At 51.8% G+C, this 21,968-nt stretch overlaps 8 protein-coding genes across 8 annotated transcripts; 5 read left to right on the top strand and 3 right to left on the bottom strand.

Moving 5' to 3' along the window:
* Positions 1 to 324: 324 nt before the first annotated feature.
* On the bottom strand, positions 325 to 1,270 carry AYO20_02756 (hypothetical protein; the record flags this gene model as incomplete). Its single annotated transcript, XM_022641060.1, has 2 exons — positions 325 to 968; positions 1,051 to 1,270. 2 exons carry the CDS (start codon positions 1,268 to 1,270, stop codon positions 325 to 327), a joined length of 864 nt encoding a protein of 287 aa, XP_022502935.1.
* A 1,800-nt stretch (positions 1,271 to 3,070) lies between these two features.
* On the top strand, positions 3,071 to 4,225 carry AYO20_02755 (hypothetical protein; the record flags this gene model as incomplete). The annotated part of the gene is made up of 4 exons (XM_022641059.1): positions 3,071 to 3,177; positions 3,237 to 3,356; positions 3,457 to 3,714; positions 3,805 to 4,225. The coding sequence occupies 4 exons, from the start codon at positions 3,071 to 3,073 to the stop codon at positions 4,223 to 4,225; spliced, it is 906 nt and encodes a 301-aa protein (XP_022502934.1).
* A 5,737-nt stretch (positions 4,226 to 9,962) lies between these two features.
* Positions 9,963 to 10,928, top strand: AYO20_02754 (hypothetical protein; the record flags this gene model as incomplete). The annotated part of the gene is made up of 1 exon (XM_022641058.1): positions 9,963 to 10,928. One exon carries the CDS (start codon positions 9,963 to 9,965, stop codon positions 10,926 to 10,928), a length of 966 nt encoding a protein of 321 aa, XP_022502933.1.
* A 1,224-nt stretch (positions 10,929 to 12,152) lies between these two features.
* AYO20_02753 (hypothetical protein) lies at positions 12,153 to 13,847 on the bottom strand (the record flags this gene model as incomplete). The annotated part of the gene is made up of 1 exon (XM_022641057.1): positions 12,153 to 13,847. One exon carries the CDS (start codon positions 13,845 to 13,847, stop codon positions 12,153 to 12,155), a length of 1,695 nt encoding a protein of 564 aa, XP_022502932.1.
* Positions 13,848 to 14,795: 948 nt separating this feature from the next.
* On the top strand, positions 14,796 to 15,383 carry AYO20_02752 (hypothetical protein; the record flags this gene model as incomplete). Its single annotated transcript, XM_022641056.1, has 2 exons — positions 14,796 to 14,847; positions 14,905 to 15,383. The coding sequence occupies 2 exons, from the start codon at positions 14,796 to 14,798 to the stop codon at positions 15,381 to 15,383; spliced, it is 531 nt and encodes a 176-aa protein (XP_022502931.1).
* Positions 15,384 to 15,933: 550 nt separating this feature from the next.
* Positions 15,934 to 17,244, top strand: AYO20_02751 (hypothetical protein; the record flags this gene model as incomplete). The annotated part of the gene is made up of 3 exons (XM_022641055.1): positions 15,934 to 15,949; positions 16,017 to 17,065; positions 17,146 to 17,244. The coding sequence occupies 3 exons, from the start codon at positions 15,934 to 15,936 to the stop codon at positions 17,242 to 17,244; spliced, it is 1,164 nt and encodes a 387-aa protein (XP_022502930.1).
* Positions 17,245 to 19,258: 2,014 nt separating this feature from the next.
* On the bottom strand, positions 19,259 to 20,269 carry AYO20_02750 (hypothetical protein; the record flags this gene model as incomplete). Its single annotated transcript, XM_022641054.1, has 3 exons — positions 19,259 to 19,302; positions 19,356 to 19,944; positions 20,006 to 20,269. 3 exons carry the CDS (start codon positions 20,267 to 20,269, stop codon positions 19,259 to 19,261), a joined length of 897 nt encoding a protein of 298 aa, XP_022502929.1.
* A 470-nt stretch (positions 20,270 to 20,739) lies between these two features.
* AYO20_02749 (hypothetical protein) lies at positions 20,740 to 21,852 on the top strand (the record flags this gene model as incomplete). Its single annotated transcript, XM_022641053.1, has 3 exons — positions 20,740 to 21,133; positions 21,193 to 21,482; positions 21,556 to 21,852. The coding sequence occupies 3 exons, from the start codon at positions 20,740 to 20,742 to the stop codon at positions 21,850 to 21,852; spliced, it is 981 nt and encodes a 326-aa protein (XP_022502928.1).
* Between the last annotated feature and the right edge of the window lie 116 nt (positions 21,853 to 21,968).

Here is a 21,968-nt window from a genome sequence, read left to right as displayed (position 1 = left end):
GTACATGTACCGAATACATCTCCGACTACGAAAAGGGGGTGGTTAAAAAGGTGGTGTGAAAGATCGTTTTCGAACCTGTGTAAAGGGAAGAATGCGAACGTCAAACTATACTGTATATCTAATTCAGAGGTCCGTCGGAGAGAGAACAAAAAGAACAAAACGCTGTCTTATCATATCCTTGCATGCGTGATTGGTATGAACTGCTGAAACCACTCATAATGTACACACATAACAGGGCCATCCCATATCTACTATTCTGCCTGTGTCCATGCCTCACTCATCCCAAGGATGTGAAGTGCGGCAATGTGATGTGATGTCGCTATACTACACAGCCTTGGTGCTGCCGCCACTGCCAACGCCACTGCCATCCAGTTCCGCTTGTGTCCGATCCATCGCGATCGAGCCGAGTTCGTACCTCCTGTGCTCTAGGGGTGGGTGACCGTAGCCCATGGCGATGGGATAAACCGACGCGGTCTCTGACGACGGCGCCTCGGCTGCTTTCGGCAGTGGTCGTCCTCTCGCCTCCTGCTGCCGTCGGCGCCGTCTGAAAAAGTACCACACTAGCCCAGTAACCAGGATGAGGAATGCGCAGACCCCGATGCCAATTCCCAGCCCAATTCCAAGCTTGTTGTTGTTATTGCTACTGCTGCTGCTGCTGCTGCCATCATTAGATGACTCTGGGGATACGGTTGGCGTGGGCGTCGCTCTAGATGTTGTAGAGGAGCTGCTCCCTGACGAACTCTGTGCTCGGGTCGATGTGGATGTCGGCGGTGTCGTAGTGCTCGAGGGACTGGTGGACGTGGTCGAAGCTAGCGACGGATTGCTGACGTTGAAGTAATGGCTGCTGAAAAAAGTGGACGTTGATGAGTTGTACATTTGGAAGAAAAACACATTGCCCTCGCTCAGGTCAAAGGGCGGGATTGCCCCGGCTCCTACGGTCCAGCTAAGTTTCGTTGTCGTGATGCCCGCTATAGAATTCAGTCGTGCAACTTAGTATAGCCAATCCCAAGATTCGTGCGTTAGGAGTCTCAGGGAAGGTAATCTTCTCACCTGTCAAGAGCTGACTGTTTGGATTGCCATTCTGCCAGATCACCAGGTCCGTTGATGGGTACGTCGTTTCCCACTGAAGCGTGATGGTCGACCCTTGGACATAGGTGGGGTTTTGCGTGAAATCGTTGTTGACCCCGTTTGTCGGCGGGTTGAGGAAGATGTTCTCCTGGTCTTGAGCGGTGGCGCCCACGATTAATGCCAGAAAGAGCAAACAGAGCATTCTGTCAATCAGAGCCTGAAAACCCTGACCTCAAAGAGCGGCTGAAGATATGCCGATGGCAGGGCGCAAGAAGCTCTGGCAGCAGGAATGGCAGTGCTTGAGGGGTGTGAGGCCGCCATCGGTAGCATATATTGGGCGTCCGACATGTACTCTTTCAAGCGTCGGCGTCCTCGAACACGGAGAGTTTGGGTCTCGTCCTCGGCCTCGAGCAAGAGCGGCTTAATTAGTCAGGAATGCCATAGTTTGATCTGTTTTTAACCCGACCCTGGACAGGATTGTCGTCGGTTTCGCTGGCAAGTGTACACCTTTCAGAGCTCCTGACACAGCTGTGGCGGTTCCAGCCCAGAAAGTATGAAGGAAATGCTGAACCTGCGCTTTTTGCTTGCTCCAGATTGATTGGTGCAGGTGAAAGCGAGCCAGGGGCCGAAACACGGCAAGAGTCTCGCCGTCTTGGGAGAGTTTAAAGTCTCTAGACTGGTTGATCAGAGCAGGAAATGCATTGGATGATCATAAAACACATTGCGGGAGAGCATTTGGCCCCCAGGTAGGTATGTACTTTGGTTGACCTCGGCGGCCCGCCCGAACAAGAGAGCGTCTTCCAAGATCTTGGGCGTGCGATTTGGCGAGGCTTTGGGTGTACGAGGTAGTAATTAGTAGTCAAAACTCAGCCACTGACAAGGACTGATCACCCACTGACAAGGACTGATCAGCCCCTGCCAAGCACATAATAACAGAACATCACGATTGAACAGGGCTTGAATCACCCAAACAGTTCTTGAATTATGAATAATACGCGCAGAGAATTGCTTGTTTCGCTCACAATTCCGACATGTTGTGTTTCGAGCACTTGGGTGGCTACGAACACAGGTCTAGCATGATACGAAGCCATGGCCCATTGCGTTGTACGGTGGTTTGGCCGAGATAAGGGTCGACCAATTTCCAGCGGTAAACAGGTTGTCCACTGGGCGGTTAATTTAACATGTTCTTTCGCTTACCTTCACGCGCACCACCAGGTTCTGAAACCACCTGGATGGGCTGGTCATGGCCCGAGATAATGGTACCGATGTGATGAGATGATGCGGCGTGGAGGTCGTCTTGAAAGAGAATCCCAAAATAACCCATCAACATTTTCCGTTGGATTAGAGTTAGTCTGTTAGAGTTACTCCAAAAGATGTGGATTTCTTTGACCAGCTGCGTGATACTATGATCAAATCAATTGATAATATAATACTGGAAACCTGAAGTAGGATTGTGCTCGGCGAGGCTTGTGCGACAATAAGCATCCAGAGCCACGAGATCTCGGAACAATTATGACGCGCCTTCAATTTGTGGCTTTCTTGTCAATCCTGAGAACAGAAGAATCCGTATGAGATGCGATTTGAGCCTTCCAGGCCAACACACGGCGATGAACTGCTCTGGACTAGGCACATTGGTGACAAAAGACACAACTGATATCGAAAAGGTTCAGGAGAGGCAGACAGGGGGCTGCCTCACACGTGACCTTGAAGGAGACGTGATCCTCCGATCATTCCGCCAATCACATCGCGCCAATTGATCTGCGCTTTACTTGTTCCTGGACAGCATCTGCCCAAGTTCAGGATCTCTCGGATCACTTCGTCACCCAGTAACCACAGAACCACAGATTTCACCTGCGGAGACCCCGGCGCTGACTGTGCCTGTTCCTCCATTTTTATTTCTTTGTACCAAATGTATTGTTAAGGTGTGTATATCCCTTTGTGGGCAACGTGCCGCTTTTTTCTGCTACGGTAATACTGGGCTTTCTTTTGCTGAACGGAGACAATGGGGGTCGCTGTAGAAGACCACTCTGTCTCTTTGCTCGCCTGGGTAGACATCGACAAGATGTGGGGACTGGTCCAGTTAATCGTGGACTATCTTGCGCCCTTATTGTGAGTTGTTGCCATGCTGGTTTGACAGATGTTTGAACTGATTGATACCCGTGAGACAGTTTGGTCTTGTCACCCATTACATCCTACGCCGATCAAATCGCGTCGATACACCGGAAAAAATCCTGCGATGGCTTCTCCCTTGATATCCCGCTCATTATGCTGGTTGCGTCGATTCTCAAGTACGCGCAACGCCCCTCCTGCCCCTCATGCGCCTGGGATACACTCCGGGAATATGTGACTTTGAAAAGAAAGGGACTGACAACGTTGCGCGTTACATAGGGTTTTCTATTGGTTCGGTGCCTACTACGACAAATCGCTCCTCATCCAGGCTTCGCTCATGATAATTGTGCAACTCATCCTCCTAAAGGTAGCGCTAGACAACCGGGCACCAACTGGTGACAGCGAAAAAGGCGGGATACATCATACCCCGTTTCATGGATATACCCACAACAGCCCGGGGAACAAAGGCGTCCTGTGGGATTTTTTGATGGAGGGAAGGAGACCATTTGGGTTTTGGCAATGGAATGCCACCAAGCCGTAAGCTCCTACCGTTCAAAATGCTCGGTTCCACGCTTCTCCTTTTGCTTTCCTTTGCGTGATATGCTGACAGTGGAGAATGGGAAACAGGTACTTTGTCTTCCTCCTGTACTTCACCACGAGCCTCCTCTTCATCCATATTTTCCTGCCTTTTCTGTCCCGGACACCCTTTTACGTCACCTTCCTGGGCTACGTTGGACTGGCGGTCGAAGCCATCCTTCCTATCCCTCAGATTCTCAAGAACCACCGCGCCCGGTCTTGCAAAGGGTTTCGCCTCTCAGTCATCATCAACTGGCTGGCGGGTGACGCGATGAAAATGAGTTATTTCTTTCTCAGCAAAGAGTTTGTGCCGTGGCCCTTCCGTCTCTGCGGCATCTTCCAGGCATGTTGTGACTCGTATCTGGGGTTGCAATTTTTGATGTATGGACAGGGGCCAGCCGGCATGAAAGAGGAGGTTCCGATGGCGAGTGTAGGAGCCGGTTCTATGGGAAATACTGGATTCCCTGGGTGAACCGTTTGCCTATGCAACGAGGATGAAATTGGATCGTGCTATAACGTTTTGGTCTGAATGCAAGCGATAACTAATAGAGTCATTACTCCTTGGAGCATGCCGAGGCGAGCATACGATCTGCGATCTTCGGGATTTTTGCCATCGTTCAAGGAACTAAAACCACACCAGAGGCGTATTTAGAGTAACGGGGGAGTGGGAATAGGTGTGAATAACACCGAGATTAACATACATGCATGCATATTACCCCCCGGACAGACTATGGTGGAACCAGGTGACTAAACACCCTGCCACCCTGGTCGGCGGAGGCATCTTGAAGTAACTCCCACCGTGGTACATACCATGGTACATACCTTGATGACGTCGCCCAAACACGAAAACACGAGGGAGCGATGAGAAAATGATCAGACCACTGGTCCAGGGGGGCGACAGAGCCTCGTCAACACCGATCCACGGCGCTGCGGAGGGACTTTTGATAAGAGTGGGGAGACAGGACACTTTGGGAACCGCATGGCCAGGGTTTATGTACGTGTGTGTGTATTTCTCTGAGCCTCAACGTTCAGCCTCCTTCTTTGCTTCAACCTCGTCTAGACCAATCAGTGTCGGACAGTGGTGTCGGGTTCGAGATCGTCGGATTCCGCGCCCCGAGTACCACGAGTACGAGTACTTTCAAGGTTGTGGAGACTTGTGTCTGGATATGTACATACGTACATATGTACCTAGGTATGTACCTACAGTACTCGGTATATACATGTACAAGCACAGGCACAACAGTTCGGGCCAACTCCGCGGATCTGTCCTGGCCTCCTGATCGACACACTAGAATCTGATAAACCTAGCCAGCATCATGTTGATATCAGTGGCATCGCCTGTTCGAGTATGCTCAACCCAGCAAAGTAGAAGGCACCAAGGACAGAGTAGCACCTACATAGGTACTAAAGTCAACACAAACACCTTCAGTACCTTTCGACACGCCTTTGCTACTACCGGCTATTAGATATAGGAATCAGAAATAAATCCGATACTTAAAGATGTTGGGCGGCTTCGGGCATTGTTTTAGGTTCCACGTCATTACCCGAAGGGTGTGAGAGGTTCACCTGAAGTCGCACCTATTTTCAGCTCACTCTCTCTCTCTCTCTTTCTTGCGCTAAGGGTAGGGGCCTACTCTTAATCGCATGAGTGAAATAAAAAGGGTTTCAATGCAAGGGACCCGGAAATAACAATAACAAGGTTCCACTACTCAAGCAGCCGCATCTCGCTTGATAGCACAAAAGAGACTTCAAATGTTGTTTACGTAGTGACCCAAGCCTCTGGGCCTCTAGGCCGCATGATTGTTTTGCCGGCCCAATCTTTTAACTATTGCTGTCAGATCCCCGCAGTTTGAATGTCACTCACACACAAATTAAGCACCCAAGCCTCGTGTGGCTTGTCGCTTTCCCTGGCCTGCATTACGTGGTGCACACCTTGTGCCTCCTTTGGTGCCTCTCTTTGACAAGCCAACAGGGCCATCCGAGCCGGATCTGCGTTCAAGCCACGCAAGCCAGTCTGGGGAACAGGTTTGCAGGGTCCGAATAGGTGGCGTGGCTTCCGCAGTGTCAATTCCCTGTTTCCGGATCTCGCCATGGCTCCTGATTGGGCTGTATCTTATGATTGTCGCGAGACAGTAGACCACAGGTAAGGATACCTGCCACCCGCAAGAGAGAAAATGGTCGTAGAGGGAAGCATGCCATCCTCTTTTGACTTTGTCGTTCAGATGAGAATGTTTTGAGCGTCTCATGTGTACAAAGTATCTCAGGTTGCGAGAGAAAGGGTGGAAAGAACAGAGTCCTACTTGTACAAAGTACACCGTCTCTGCAGCTTTGGACAGTCAAAGCTTCAGCCACTGCCACACTGAAACCACCGCACCCAAGACCTCGCTTCACATCACCACGTCTGACATATATCTTGTCTCTGTCCAGCTCACCCTGACCCTATCTCGTCTTGTCCGTCCACTCCAATAGATTCCAACAGACAGTCGACACAAAGCAAAGAATGCTCTGCCACATACGATACCACCGACGAACACACCAAAGACATGTCCGAACATTCATTTGGATGTTCTACAACCTAATCGTGCCTCCCCACTCACCTAGAATGTGACGGCAACCGCAAGAGAAGGGCATAAGCACCCAATATACAAGACCACTCGGTATTCGATAGGCATGAGATCTCGAGATCATCTTTCCCGTCAACGGCGAATGCTCGCAATTAAGGAACGGGGACTCACCCAAGCAAGCACCTCTATGCACTCCAAAGGGTAGCATTCAAGGGCAACCGGACAGCATCCGCTGATCCCGTTCTTCAAAAGAGTTCCTTACCAGCAAGTGACAATCCCTGCGTCAGATATACAATCTGTGCTATAACACTCAGATCCACCCGAGATCGAGAATGCCGTCATACTCTTTGTCATTCGAGGTTTCCGCTCTTCACGCTCTTCATGTCGATACAACAAAGGCACCAAGGTGTCAGAGGAGGGTTGACTCTTGGTCCTCGTAATCGACTAATGGTCGGAGCCGCATAAATTCGGGTTTAAAATGGTCGAAATCTTGGCGAGGGTGCATAGCGGAATGAGGAGCGCGAGCCTGCTCTCTTGGAAGCCATCACCATGCTTCCATTTCCAATGAGACAATGGAAAAGACAGTGTTGTTGAGGGCGGGACAAAGGCAAAGGGGAGATTCGGATCAGCGCAAGACAAGCAAACAAGACTATGATTGTCGGCCACGTTGCTACCCCATGTAACGAGTACTTGTATGAGTCTACCTTGTAATAGGAAGTTCTTTGCTGGCCATAAACACGCTGGTACTCATCGAGGTTCCCCGTCGGTTTCCGCGATACCGATGGGGACATTTCTCTTCTTGATCTTCCCCGCCTACGGAAGTCCGGCAGTTTCGCCAGATGGTGTTCTGACACTTGTGATACCGTCTGGTTGTCACATGTCGGATCTCAGCAGATACGAAGCAACAGGTCTCTGAATGGACAGCGGGATTGAAAAAGTACATAGTGTCGATTGAATCGAAGATCTGGATGTTGTCTGGAGACTCTTCGAGGATCCCAACGGGATGACGTCGGTCTTCCATCTCACGATGCTAGTCCTTGTACGAGGTCGGTGGTGAGGAGGAAGATGCCCAGGAGTAAACGATAGGGGCGTTGCACCCCTCACAAATACTGCTCAGGCGGCCGTAGTGGTCCCCGGCAGAACGTTACTCCAGGCGTGAAGTTGAGGGTTCTTCGGAGCCAATAGAACCTATGTGCCTTCCCCTCAGCCAAACCCCTCAGAAACCTACTGGCAAGAACCCCTCGGCGGCCCCTAAGCAAGCAAGCAAGCAAGCCACGAACTGCCTATCTGGGCTTCACCAGTACCGCCTAATTAGTTCCTAGGTACCGCCATACCTAGTAATGTAACAATCTACTCCGTACTTTGGCCATGCCTCCCCTTCTACCAAAGTGAACTCTTTTCTTGTCAAAGTTTGTTGCTTTTACCTCAACAGCTCTTTGTCTTGTTCCTGATCGCTCACTCTCCGGCACACTTTCTTCCATCTGGCTTAGGCTAGCATTAGAAACTTCCATCTGCAAATCCCTCTTTCTTCTCTACCTGTTCCCTTGGGTCTGGCCATCGCCCAGCATATCCACCCGCCCACCCCCGTGAGTCAGCGCTGATGTTAGGCGACATGCTCGCTCCTGCACCTCCCTGCGCCCTTAGTTCAACTGCCATTTGAAGGGCTTGCGTGGTCCTTTCAGGCGGCGTCCGCTCACGGTTTCATCTGGATTGGCTCGTCGCCGCACCGCAGTTGTCTGCACCACTCAAGATCACTGCAACATCTTATGCGGCCTTTTTTGGGCCTTTCCTCGCCTTACGGTTCCTTGCACAGACCGCCACCTAAGCCCCATTCCTTTCCCTCACAGGGGCCCTCCTCGATCTTGTCTCTCACATCCTCCTCGCCATGACGCAACAGATCTCGTCCTTCTCTCCCTGAAACTGGACCTCCCTCTTTCCCCGTCAGGCGATCCAATCGTACATCGTTACAGCCACCCCCGACCAATATCCGCGTCTTCAATCCTCCAGAAAGAAACGTCCCTATCCGAGCGTCAGCTTCCCACCCTGATCAGCGGGCCGTCGCCCCAAAAGCCCTGTGTCCGAACTATTGCCCGGACATCCATCCTTGAGCTGTGACCGATTCCACTCTTTTCATTGTTGGACCTCGTGTATATACCAAGGCTCCTTTCTTGACCCAGACTGAGTGACATAAGTGACGGAATAAACTTTCACACGGGTGTGCGGAAATTGTGTCGCATCGTCTGTCCAGAAACTACGGGGATACTGACACACCGTCTGGCTGCTTGGGTCGAGGCTCTATATCAATCATCAGGATCCCGGCTCATCAACCCACTTTCGCGTTTTCTATCTACCAAGCAAGGTCCTTTCCTTCTGACTTGCATCGGATATCAGTCACCGAGGCACTCATCAGTCGTACACTTGCAGCGCCACAATACCACTAGAATACTGACAACCCCGACAAACATCAAGCCAGACAAGGACGTCGGAACACTTTCCGGCCCCCCGTTGGGAATTGACCAACGTGTCAGGCTATCTTTTTTCGACAGAAATTCAAGAACTTGTTCAGTGAACGTGATCCTGGAAGAAGTCCTGCGGACATATTGTCGCACCAGACTGCAGCTTGTCTTCCTCGCCAATCCACCTGCCGCTCGGCGACGCACACACTTAGTCAGGCTTTGCCCTATTTACGAGGAGCCAGAAGCCAGCCCTGTCATTCGCTGACACGGCTACGCAATTCGACTATTACGAAGGTTATTCACCTGAGTCCGCATTGCTCCGACCTCAACCAACGAGCTTCTGTTTCTGGGATTACCATAATCAACCCCCAGTGCCGTAGGCCAACAGTCCCCCAAATCCATCCCAGAAAGGCCTGACCCGACGTCTTGCACTTTGACATCGTCCTTTAAGACTGAGAAAAGCCCACGGCCTTGTCCACTCATCATCCATCAAGGCTTCGAAGGCTCTCTGTATTGAACAGCCAACCTTTTCCATATCTATCCAACATGCCCACTCGGATAAGTGGTGCCTGCAACGGGTGCCGTACCAAAAAGCAAAAGGTATGTAGTTATCACCCCTCTAGGCTCAGGAGTCCTCTCAATGATTGGGATCCGGACCTGCCTCTTCTTCTACCGTAAAAGGTAGCTTAAGATGGCGGATCATCAAGCTGAACATTAAAAGATGTATGCTGACAAGATTTGGGTAATAGTGCAGCGGTGATCGGTGAGTTCGACCTCTTTGTTCTTCAACCAGATGGTGTCAAGAGGAAGTTCGATAGAAATCGAGGACGGGCTTTGCTTTTATACCCAACTATACCTTCCTACCCCAGAATCTCACCTCCAGTTGCTGTTCGCGGGGATTTCATTGCTTGCTAAATCGTTTTGGCACAATGATTTGAAGTCGGGGGTTAGCCCTGATACCACATCCACCAATTGTCCATCAGGGTGGTCACGTTGGTCAACTGAACAATGCCTTGGATATGGACGTACGACGGGGAATTGGCTGTTTGCTGATGTGTTTTACTTTGCAATGTCATGAAAGGATGCGTCAAGGGCAATGTGACTGACTTTGTTTCTATTGACAGGTCCGGCTGCTCACAATGTCATGCTGCAGGCATACCATGTACATGGCCAGAACAAAGAAAAAGGTATGTCCGACCCGACTCAGGTGTGCCATCCGGCGCAGGGCCTCCCTCCTCTTCTTCCAGTCTACTGCATGGAACTAATACTGCCACTCAGAGGTCCTGCTAAGGGCTACATCGAAGGCCTTGAGCACCGTCTCCATGAAGCGGAATCGCTTCTTCTCGCCCTGCTACCCATCATCTCCACCGAACAACTAAAATGCGCCACCGATTCTCTCACTTCCAGCCCCTCAACAACTAATCTCAACATGCTTGGTCTCAAAACCCGTGACTCGCCCTCCCCTGGTCCGCACACAATGAGAAGTAGTCCCCCGGTCTTGAATAAGAAGACTGGGATTGAATACTGGGAACAATTCCCTCTTGACAGCGTTGATAACATCCGCAAATGGCAAGAGGACTGCGCCTTACATTCCGGTTCCAATGTGCAAAGTCAGTCTTCTTTCCGCAACTCCATCGACGACGGCCATGCCCATAATCCCCTCCACTCCTTGAACGCGGCAAGTCATTCGCGCCCCGGATCCGTCGATCTCTCCCGTCACGGACATGGTCATGCTCAGTCGGGCGCTTTCCGTTCGATGAGTACAGATTCATACCGCAGCGGTGCAAGCACCCCCGTGAATGTACCTCAACATTCGCTTTCACAACCAAATCTCCCTACAACCTCAAACGCCCAGCAACAACAAACAGGCCACAGCCAAACATCAACCCCCAATTGGCAATCTCTGTCCTCATTTTTATCCAACACCAGCTCGCCCAATAACAACACCTCAAGTCCCAATGTCAATGGTGTGGGAATCGGTGCCGAGGCTCTCTTGTTACAGAGCTTTGCGGACTCAAGCTGGGCACAGGCTCAGACCTTAAACAACGGTATGGGAATGACCGGTATGGGGAATGCCATGGCCGTGGAGAGCGGACCGATGGAAGTCGACACAGGATTTTTCACGAACGATATGCAGAGAAGATTGTTTTGGTGACCTACTGCCATTCATACAACAAACGGGCTGGCGCATTTGGGGGATTTTCAACGATTGACACATTAGATGGAGATGAGGACCGGCGTTCAACGGCAGACGACAAACGTCATGAGTGGATGACTTGTTTTAGGTTACTCAAAAGACCGTGAATCGGTTACAACGCCCCTTGGCTTGGCCGCGCCGAGCCGTATGGAGTCGAAGCCTCCTGGTATTGAGGATGAGGAGATATGGTTGTTCAGGGGCCGGTCTCAGAATCTGGACCTGCCTCTCTGGCGGTCATGTGAAGATGGGACTTGTGTGTTGCGATCACAGTGTGCTTGCTATCTTGTATTGTTACGACGACGATCGATACCCCCATTACAACGAGGAATTATCCAACAAAGCGAGCTTTTTTGAAAAACATACCTTGTACTATTGTACTAGTTGGCATTTATCTTTGACACAAGACTGTCCGCTGCATTCTCTCTACGTAGGATCCTCGTAGCTGTGAAGTTGTCACGGGACAGCGCGTCACGGCGCGTCGCGTGGAGCAGGACTGAGTACTTGCCAGGATGGGAGGCACGAAGTACCAAGCAAAAGTACGAGGTGGTGGGTAAGCAAGTGAGCAGGACCATGTATACCTCATATTTAGGTCTACCTCGATAGAGGCAGATCAAGCCAGCTAGGCGGTCCACACTCATGTGTACGTGGTGCCGCCCCCAGTGCCTTGACCTCCCTCATCGTCAGTCCATTCCATCAATTCTCCTTGTGCCGCGCATACTCTTCTTGTCTTGACCGAGCTCCTTTCGCCCTATTTCTTCTACCACCCTGTGGACGGGTGCTCTGATGACGCTCGCTCGGCGCCCTTCCGACTGTTCCCGGCCGACTGGTCGTTCCATGAGGACGACAACGGCATGTTGCACATGCAGATCATAGGAGGGTAGGGTAGCTTTACAATGCTCTCTCATCTGTTGGAGATCGGCGTCAACGGGTTCCAGTTTCAGTCTGAAGATTCCGTCTCTCTGGCTATTTTGATCAAGCTGGTCGGAAGTGAGTGGTCGCGGACGAAGGTCCACTGCCGCCATGTCCCTATTGCTTGGCCAGGCCACGGAGACAACTTGGTGCTCTGACGGGCAGGGCGGGTATTGGCTGTAGAGATAGATAGATGCCTGAGCGTATCTGAATCCGTCTTCCGCATGCACTTTGTTGGAAATCATACTCTTGCAACCAGCAAGCAGTGTCGGTTCAAGTAAATGAACTCGCAATCTTGCTTCTGGCCCTGATCTTTGGGCCGTACAGGACCAGCACCCAAGGAACCAGAGTCAATGCGAGCCCGATGGCGCCCAAAAGGCTGCTTGCGGCCTGGAACCCCAGGTTCGTGAACAGCTGATTTGTTACCAGTGGAAAAGATCCGCCTAGGAGGTTTCGGCAAATTCCCGACGCTGCCAGGGCCGAGCTCGCGTACGTGTGATAGCAGTCGGCCGTGTAGTTGAAGGTGCCGAGGAAGATGCTGAAGATGCCCATCGTGGCAACGCTGATGGCGATGGTAGGGACAATCCAGTGGATGGACGAGTAACAGGTCCAGCCGAACCAGAACAGCCCGATTGGCATGAAGGCGGATTCGATGCACGTGAACATCAGCCTCCCCTCGGGACTGCCGTTGATCTTGACAGGATAGTGCTTAGCGGCCCATTTTTCCTGCCAGATGCTCAGGACCGTAGAGACAATGGCTCCGACGCACATTGCTGTGAAGATCGCTCCAGTCTGTTCTAAACTGAAGCCGTGGTTGACCTCAAACACCAGGGGGATCGACCCGAATTGCAGGTAGAGCACAGCCCAGGAGAACGAGATCCAGAGACTGAACCAGAACACCACGGGCTCCGTGACAAGCATGTTAAAAGGTCGGTAAAGGGAGACCGCGATCATTCTGGATATCGACATTCGGTCTTCGTCTGATCTCACTTTCCATCGGATCCGGCAACACCTCTTCGAGCCCTTTTCCAGCTCGTTACCCTCGGCTTCCACTTCCATCCCCAAAGCTCCTGCGGCTTCCAGCTGCTCGTACCATTTGTTCAGCAGTTTCGCCTTGCGACTGAGAATGATGCCACCACGCGTCTCCTTGAAGAAGATGGTGACAAGACTGACCAGGGTACCACTAGTGATGACTTGGATCCAGAACACCCAACGCCACGACGTGCGTTGTGCAACGAACCCGGACACCAGAGGCCCAAGACCAGTGCCAAACAAGGTGGCTCCCGTGAAGAGGACCATAGGACCATTCCGGTCAGCTGTCACCCAGATATCTGCGAGAATACCTCCCACCATGGTAGAAAACGTGGATCCCCCAACACCGAGAAAGAACCGAGCCAGCAGCATCCCTGCGAAGGAGTCGGTCACCGCACACCCAATCTGGCATATGACAAAGAGGATTCCAGTGAAGATGAAGACAGGTCTCCTTCCATTGATCTCCGAAAATGGTGCCAGTATCATAGGAGCAACCCCAAACCCAGCCGTGAAAATAGTGATGCCAGTCTTGTATGCCACGGCAGAGATCCCCCACTTTTCAGTCAGCTGTGCGGTTGGCGATGCATAAGAGCCGGCGGAATATGCGGCCGTGATGTTGACTGAGCAGGAGAGGTATGTCATGAGGTTCTTCCGGGTCAGTGACCAGGTAAATGGGTTGTCATAGTCACGCAGATTTGGACAGGGCGGAAGTTCATTCTTGGCCCCAGATGGTAGGACCGGGTTCAGCGGAATATCTGTTTCAAAGGTCAAGTATCGATGTTCAATGCCATCAGCGTCGGGGATTGGTGCATTTCTCGGGTCGTTTTGTAGAGGTACATTCTGGGCCGCTACCTCGACAGCGCCGTCTACGGCGATAGGGTTCATGACATCTTCATGTACAATTTCATCTTTTTGTAAGCCATGCTTGTTGAGCATAGCAGAGAACCGGCGGGTTGCAGCCTAGAGCTTTTTGAAATATACTTTGGGGAGAGAGATGGAATACTCCTGGGCGTTGTGCCAGCGGCTTTTAGCGGGGGGAGATACACCTCTAATATGGTTTCTGGGCAACACAGCTTTCCTGGAGAGATCTGGGGATAAAAGGAGGGATCGACGCCGGCGTCAGTGGGCATAATTGATACCCTAACGAGCCCAGTCATTGATACCCTGTACATCTCCCCGCGGTGGCTCTCCGCAGCTCCGGGTACATTGCCGAGGTGCAGTCCCGGGGAGGAGAGACAGACTCCGGTCATGGAGGATGCTGTCTTGTGGAATCCATTGAGGGTCCTGCGCGTATATCCATTGTTATTTTTGATAAATTATCGAGGCGAGTTTCAGAATGGTGCCGTGCATATAAGGCATTCCATGCATACCAGGCGTATAATACGGCGTATAAGGTGTCTGCTGATCGCGAAGCTGACGGCTATTGAGTCCGATCAGGGTCTTATCTTATCGATACATGTTGTTGCTCGTGCAATGAACTGGAGCCAGCGTGTGCGGAGCATTGCCAGGTATTCTCAGTTTCTTTCACACACAGATGAAGTGCAGAGGCGAGGAGCTGTCTGCCCAGATCTCTTCCACAGTTTCTTAAGGATACCAAAAGCGACAATTCATGCTGTCATCAATGAGTTTCGATCTGTGCCGCACAGGATCGTGTTTGAGCTTCTGGTGATGTAAACACTCCGGAAAACGTCATGATTTCATAACCCCCAGGCTTGACCATTTTGTCCGAGACTGTAAAATGAGTGTGAGGCTTCGAAGACGTCTCGAATTTCCCTTCTTCGATTTCATCTCTTGAAGATATTTTGGTATCAGAGCCGCGACTCGACATATTACTGTAGAGACTGTTAGAGATACGCTACAGCCAACTAGAGCAATTCCTTCAAAATGGCTGCATCTCCACAGACCTCAAGCAAGGAAATGATGAAGAACAAGAATGGTGCGCCCTCTTAGCTCAATTATTTGTCAATACGCACCGACACTGACATGCTATCAGTCGCCGGTGGGCCGCTGGCAATCCACTCGAGAGACCCTCCTACCGGCTTCTTTCGCGATGGATACTGCAGGACGGGACCTGAGGACAAGGGAAACCATTCGATAGCAGCCACGGTGAACCAAGAGTTTCTGGATTTTACGAATTCGAGAGGCAATAACCTTAGCGATGCCGGCGTCAAAGACGGAATGAAATGGTGTCTCTGTGCACATCGGTGGAAGGAAGCATTTGATGCAGCGCAAAAGGGACAAATATCACAGTCGACAGTACCGCGAGTGCATCTTCATGCCTCGCACGAGAGTGCTCTGAACACGGTCAAATATGGAGATTTGAGCAAGTATGCCATGGGCGGAGAGGCGCCGAAAGAGTCGACCAGAAACCGACAAGGTGCGCACAGTGATCCTGAGCAGCCGTCGCACGGGATCGCCCGCGAGACCACGGAGCTGAGTGGCAAGTCGCAGCCAGAGAGGGTGGGAGGATAGATTTGTACAAGGATAGTGGTGATAGCGTCTGTTGCTGGAGAGATGTATCGACGAGGGGAAATGGTGGAATCAAAGAGAGTATTGATGGATGGTGGGATGAACCTCGTATTGTGTGCCCGTGCTGCCGTGTTATTATATTGGCGCGAAGCCGTCACATGCGGCGCCGTAACCGCAGGCCGAGGCCTTGGAGAGATCCCGAAAATCCAAAGATGATCAAAGAATTGATTGCTCAATCAACGCGATACTGTCCTCGTCAAACTTCGGCAGTCAGTCAGCTATGCAGCTGCCTTTGACATAGTATCTACCCATTTTACTTCCAGTGTTCATACTTCTCCTGATGATCTATATTCATGACTGTATCGCCCGGCATCTTTTCTTCTCGTCCAAATTCATCTCGGCCCTCTCACGCGACTACGGAATTGCCCCCCTTCTCCACAGGTCATCTTCCGCACCAGACATCTGAATGACATCCTTCATTTGACATTGAATTGATCCTTATCGGCGCTGCTTTGTAAAGAGAGGCAAGCAGGCCTCGGGCGCAGTTGGCGCCATGTCGGACTCTGTGGGTATGTCTCAATTGCATCTCTGATATCATGGGGGCACACGGCCAGAGTCTCACTTCCTCCCCTACAGACCGCGTCTTTGTCCATGCTCTCGCCACAGTCCGTCGTCTTCCTCGAACGGGCTCCTCCCGACCACCTCCTTCTGCCCGCTTACGTCTCTATGGCCTCTATAAACAGTCGATGGAGGGCGACGTCGAATCCATCCTTCCCCGTCCTACCTTGCCCTCTGTTTCGCCGGATCCAAATAACTCCAAGTCAAATAACGTTCACCGCTACGCATCTCGAGACCTACGTGTGCGAGAGGCCGAGGCCGAAATTGAGAAATGGGACGCATGGCATGCTTGTGCCGGCATGTCCCGCACCGAAGCGAAACGACGCTACATCAGTACACTAATAGAGACGATGAAGGAATATGCCTCGGGCACGCAGGAGTCCCGTGAGCTGGTGGCGGAACTGGAATTTGTTTGGAACCAGATCAAAAGCCAAAGCGGGAGCTCAGAGGATGAAGACGCAGAGTCGCCCACAAGACGACTGGAGCGGGCTGGGCTGGGGCAAACAACGAGCTTTGGCAGTCTACCTCCCGGTAAAAGCACGCGAAGAGAAGGCGAAAGCTTGAGCAGGTTAAATTCCGACCCGAGTCGACTACGCGTCCTATCACCGGTGTCACAAGGAGGGAGCGATGACATTGTGGAGAGCGAAGAGGTGGACCCAGTAACCCATGCAGTGATCGGTCCTTTATCCGCTTCACGGCAGGCGACTTCTGATCCTGACTGGCGAAGTCGTATTGAATCTCACCTAAAACACCTCTCGACCGAGGTCGCTGCATTACGAGAACAACTGTCCGCAAATCACTTACTGTCCTCTTCCTCTTTCTCCCCCGAGGAGACCTCTAGGCGGAGAAGAATATTCTATCGAATATCAACGTGGGTCAAATGGCTGGCCTGGGCACTCGTGCGGCAAATCATGATCGATGCAAGTCTGGTATTCCTCTTCGTCGTATGGGCGAGGTGGAAGGGATACAAAGATCGGCGGGTTGAAGACTGGGTCAGGCGGCGCTGGAAGGATGTTACAACAGTGCTTGCCGATGTGAATGGGTGGTTGAAAGGTTTCGTTTCGTCGGTACGGATCCCTGGGGTGCGGAGCCTCTCCTAACGCGTCCAGTGCGATTCAAAGCAGTGTTTCTGACTGCTTTCTGCCAGGAATATCTGCGGAATTTTGGTGGTCTCTTCCTGGCACGGTACAAGACGGAAATTGCCGATCAGTTCGGCGCACCCGCTGTGCTGAGGGATGAGACATAAGCACAGAAGACATGAGACAGGGCTCGCAATGAGCTGATCGGTCTTCAGGCCGACCCGAGTTTGGATATCCTGACTCTTGGAATTGCAATTATGGATATGTGGATGCTGCTCGAGCATTCCAAAAGCAAGCGCTGACCTATTGCGCGATGTAGCTTGTTTTATTTACAAGTTCCACAACGGATCTCACCAACAGCTCTGAAAAATCTTGGTATATATGTGTCCAGGGGGGGCCGTACCAACAAGCTGAAATGGGTGTTTCAAGGGATTTACGACCCGAAAAGGGAGGTCCGGACTTATCTGACATGAACGACGATCATGGCACATTGTTTGTGACATTTTATGTCCTTTGCGGGCGGGAAAAACGGTTTCTTTAGAGGCTAGAGCTATGGCGATAACCAAAAAGATGGGGGGAGGTGCTCGAAAGAAAAGACGATGTTCCAGACACAGAAGGCTACGTATGGTGTTATTCTTGGCCCTCATCTTTTAATGATTTTGCTTGTCAGTTTTACCTTGTTCAGCTGTTCTGAGTAAATGTCTCGCACGGTCACCGTCGTTGGTTAAACCCCCCGAGTCAACACTAGCCTGTCTGTGACACGACTCGGCAGGATCCGCTGTGGATCGGACGAGGCTCTGAACTTCCTTGCCTCATATACCATTGTGTCCTTTCGTCCTTCAGCTTCGTAATTCTCTACGTCTTCCTCTCAGAAGAGCCCTGACGTCCTGCTCTGCGTCCGTGTCACATGATCGGCCTCCCGGAACGGAAAAAGACTGTGGCTGAAAGGGTGGGAAAAGAATGCAATGGGAAGCAAAGTCATCCAGTCACTCGTGCAGCAATGGCACCTCTCTGTCTTCTAGCCACTTGTGATTGCTCGTCCCGGGACCATGGCCGCTTGTACTGATCCGTGTCCTGCTTCCCCTCTCCTTCCCAGCTCGTGTCGAAATCAGTGAAGACCGTGCAATTTGTAAGGACTTCTGACAACCATTCTCGGGTAATAACTGTGCGGGAGAGGCCAAGGTCGTCCTTCCTACCCTCTATCAAGAAGCATTGCGCAGACCAACGGAAGGCTTGAGAAAATTGAAATTATGGATAAACCCCTTTAGTCAGCCAGCCTTGTCAGAAATGCCAAACGTCTGCCAACTAACCAACCAACTCACGGATGACAGCCTACCAATAAAGTATAACCTCACAGCAACCGAGGCTGCTCTCCCTTCGGAGACTAGCAAGCAAGGGGGTGGTGGAGGATCTGATAGACATCTAGCGAGCCGGCTCCAATACCATTACTGCCGCATGGAAAGGAATTGTGAGGACGATCAGGACAAATTCAAGGCGACACTATTGTTCGGATTCGAGGCCCGAGCTTCGGCACAGCACCAGTCACTCAAAATACCAGACCGGACAGCTCCATGCAATATTCAAGCAGGACGAAGCTCGAGGGCATGGTATGGACCAGAGGGCGCGACACGTATTGCGTTTGTTTGAATGCTGAGAGGGTAGAATTGATGGGTGGCGAGGCATGTCGAGTCAAGTGGATCACAGTCTCAGGGGAAGTGAGATCCCTTCGGATTCAATAGCATACTCCCCTCATCCTGACAACTGTGAGCAGAAGAATTGTATGTCTTGAGAAGAATAATTGGGATAGGATAATATGCATCGAGTTTAGAGTCTGATTAGGGTACGTAAGGAGGAATAACTCTAAAGAGAACCTTAATCATAGGGTAATATCAGTCACTAGTTAGACTGTGAAACTCTCTAAGTCAAGCTTAGTAGTGGTAGTAGCCCGCCTTCGTTTCGACGCTATAAAAGTCTCCTTTCCACCTCCAAGTATAAGTGAAACCTCCCGGCGCATGATTAATATCTGGGTGTTGAATCACTCGCTCTTGGCTGACCTCACAATCCGATAGTTGTCAGCAGGATCGTGTCAACTTCAGCACTGACCGTCTTCACCTTTTTGATCTCGTATTGTCCGGTCCCTCGGCTCAATTTTGCCCTGTGAGTGTCTTCGCAATCGCCTGGCTATAGACTCTGCATCGGGGCTTGTGACGGCATCGGCTTCGACTCTGTGTTCTGTTGCAGGCCTGACCGAGAAGCGCTGGCCCTTATCACTTCTTACCTGCCTTCTCCCTCTCTCTCCGGCGGATCAGCTCTTTTCGCCTTTTTTCCTCTTCCTTCTGGCGATCGCTCTCGCATTTCGCGTTTTGGTTGCTGATCTGCTGAGCTTTTGCATCCTTGGACTTGTCAACCACGATGGGAAGGAGCACGTCGCTCTTCTTGAAGAGTCTCGCCGAGTTGATAAACTGCCTGCCAATGGCGACGTCGAACGGAGGATTGTGCAGAACCATGAACTCGACCAGCCAGCTCCGGCTGGTCTGCATCTTGCCACTGAAATGGAACTGGGCTTTCAGTAACCCTTCGGGCTTGAACGGCTCTCCGTCGGCATCACGAAGCTGGCCTCCAGTCCAAGGCTCGATTGGTATGTTTGTCAACCTGGCTTTCTCGACGCTGATTGCATTCCCATCCATGCCCGTGTCGATCATGGCTCGGCTGAAGATTTTGCCCTCCTCATTTTTGACAATGTATATGTCCTCCTCGAAATCGTAGTAGCTCTCGTCGTCTTCCGTCTGTGCGTGGGGATCGAATGGATTGTCGTCTACGCCGGTGATGGGGTGGACTCCATTCTCGGACTGGGCATCGTCCACGACCTGTAGTTAAGCGTTGTCAGCACGGGGTATTATGTATTTAGCTCCAGGAGAACCCACTAACCTCTATCGTAATCCTTCGTGGCAGCTGGCCGGGCTGCAAAGGATCAGGGCTGCACACCTTTTCCAGCTCCTGGAGAACAGTCGAGGCCGCATTTCGAGCCTGTTCTGCCCATGCGTCCTCCTCAGTATGCGTAATCACAAGACCCAGACCTGCCGAAGCCAGTTGATGCAGAGCACTCGCTTTCTTGTCCTGGTGGGGTGGAGGATCACGGCCAAAGACCGAGTTTAACGAGGCGAGGAGGCGCGCCCGACGATCAGGCGCCATCCGCGTGGGTTCGGGCCAAAAGGGCCGGGGCGGCACGGGAGCACAGGATGGGGACTTGTGAAACCGCTGGTATTGACGGGACTATACCGTCAGCTAGTGAGCAGAAAACTGGCGAGAGAATGGCCTTTTGTGCGTGACAGAGGCGGTGGCAAGGTGGGCATCCGCTGATGAGCACATATGCCTGAACATCCAAGACAGCCTTACTTCTTCGGCGGCCGGGGCTTTTGTATGCGTCAAGATGGCCCGGTCTCGCATCAGCCCCTCATATGCGGCTCTGCCTCGTGTGGAGGGGGGATTGCCGCGTGGGCTGTGCATTCAGCTTGCATATTTGCTCCGCCCCAATCTTTTCAGCCGTATGAGATGTGCTCGTGAATGATACAAAACGGCTGGGCCGGAATTGCCACTTTATGCCTCAGGAATCAAATAGCTGATTCAGTTTGGCGTGTTAAGGACCCAACCATCCACCCGCCATGTCTGTGGAAAAACCATCATCGTCACCGCCGGAGACGATAGTAGAGAGTGAAGCGGCCGTGGTGCAAGCCCCGCCAGTTGGCATCCCCCGGTCTTGGAGTATGGGCAGTTATCCCAAGCTGTCGGATCTGATGGGCACCTGGCCAGAAGTGGCGATCTTTCGTCGCTTCGGTTCACTGAACGCTCAGAATCTTTTGTTCTTGCAGGCCGAGATCACTCATCTTGAGACAGAACTGAGAGATCTACGGAATGATGAGGAACAGAGGCAGGACCTCAAAGGCATCGAAGCGCAACGAAACTGGTATAAGTTGAGCCAGGGTCTGGAGGACGACGACGAGCCCTCTGAGCAATGGGACATCATCCAGAAAATCCGCGTCAAGTTGAGGGAATACAGTACGCTCATGTTATCCTCCCCTTGCTGCAGCATTCGCATCCCTCTGATGTCTGTCTAGACGAGTCGCTCCTCCAGTACAAGGAACTGTGCACATTGCAGAATCCCACCAAGCACGATCTGAAAACGCTGCGAGTGTGGCTCGAGCACCGCGACCATGGCGACAACTTTCTTGGTGGCGTCGAACGCGATATTTTCCACATTGACGATCCTGACGACCCCAGCTGCGACGATAGGTCCTCCGATCTTGTCACTGTCTCACATGAAGCCGTCGAGAAGGACTTCTTCTCCCGATGGGTGTCGGATGAACTTGTCGGGCGATTTCACAACTTGATAGGACATCGATGGAAGGTACGTACAACTACCTTGCCGCCCGCTCATGGCCTCAGATAGCGAGCTGTCCCTCTAATCGCCTCTCTCTCAGCGACCTGTCGACCCCGACTGTGGCATTTACAATTACCGCAAAACCCATGTCCGCGCCCTGTCGCATCTGGTAGGGGTTGTGCTTGCCTCGGCCATCCCCGCGGCCTCGATCTTCACCCTTTACTTTGTCAACAACATGGTGGACCGGCTCGGGGTCCTTCTGGCCTACTCGGCCCTGTTCTCCATCTGCCTGGCTATTTTCACCACGGCACGGAGAGTTGAGATCTTTGCGGCGACTGCTGCGTATGTCACATTCCTCTCAGTCCTTGCTCTGTCTTGGAATCTGGAATCTCATTGACCCCAGTGGACTGCTACCGCTGCTACTGTATTTTTTTGGCTTCTGTTCTTTGATTGCCCGAACCTGGGGTTTGGGGGCTTGAGGTTGTTACGGAGTCTTATATTTATGCAATGTGT

Source organism: Fonsecaea nubica (assembly GCF_001646965.1).
Source record: "Fonsecaea nubica strain CBS 269.64 chromosome Unknown Scaff12, whole genome shotgun sequence".
Taxonomy (NCBI): Eukaryota; Fungi; Ascomycota; class Eurotiomycetes; order Chaetothyriales; family Herpotrichiellaceae; genus Fonsecaea; species Fonsecaea nubica.
This window is presented reverse-complemented; position numbering and strand designations above follow the sequence as displayed.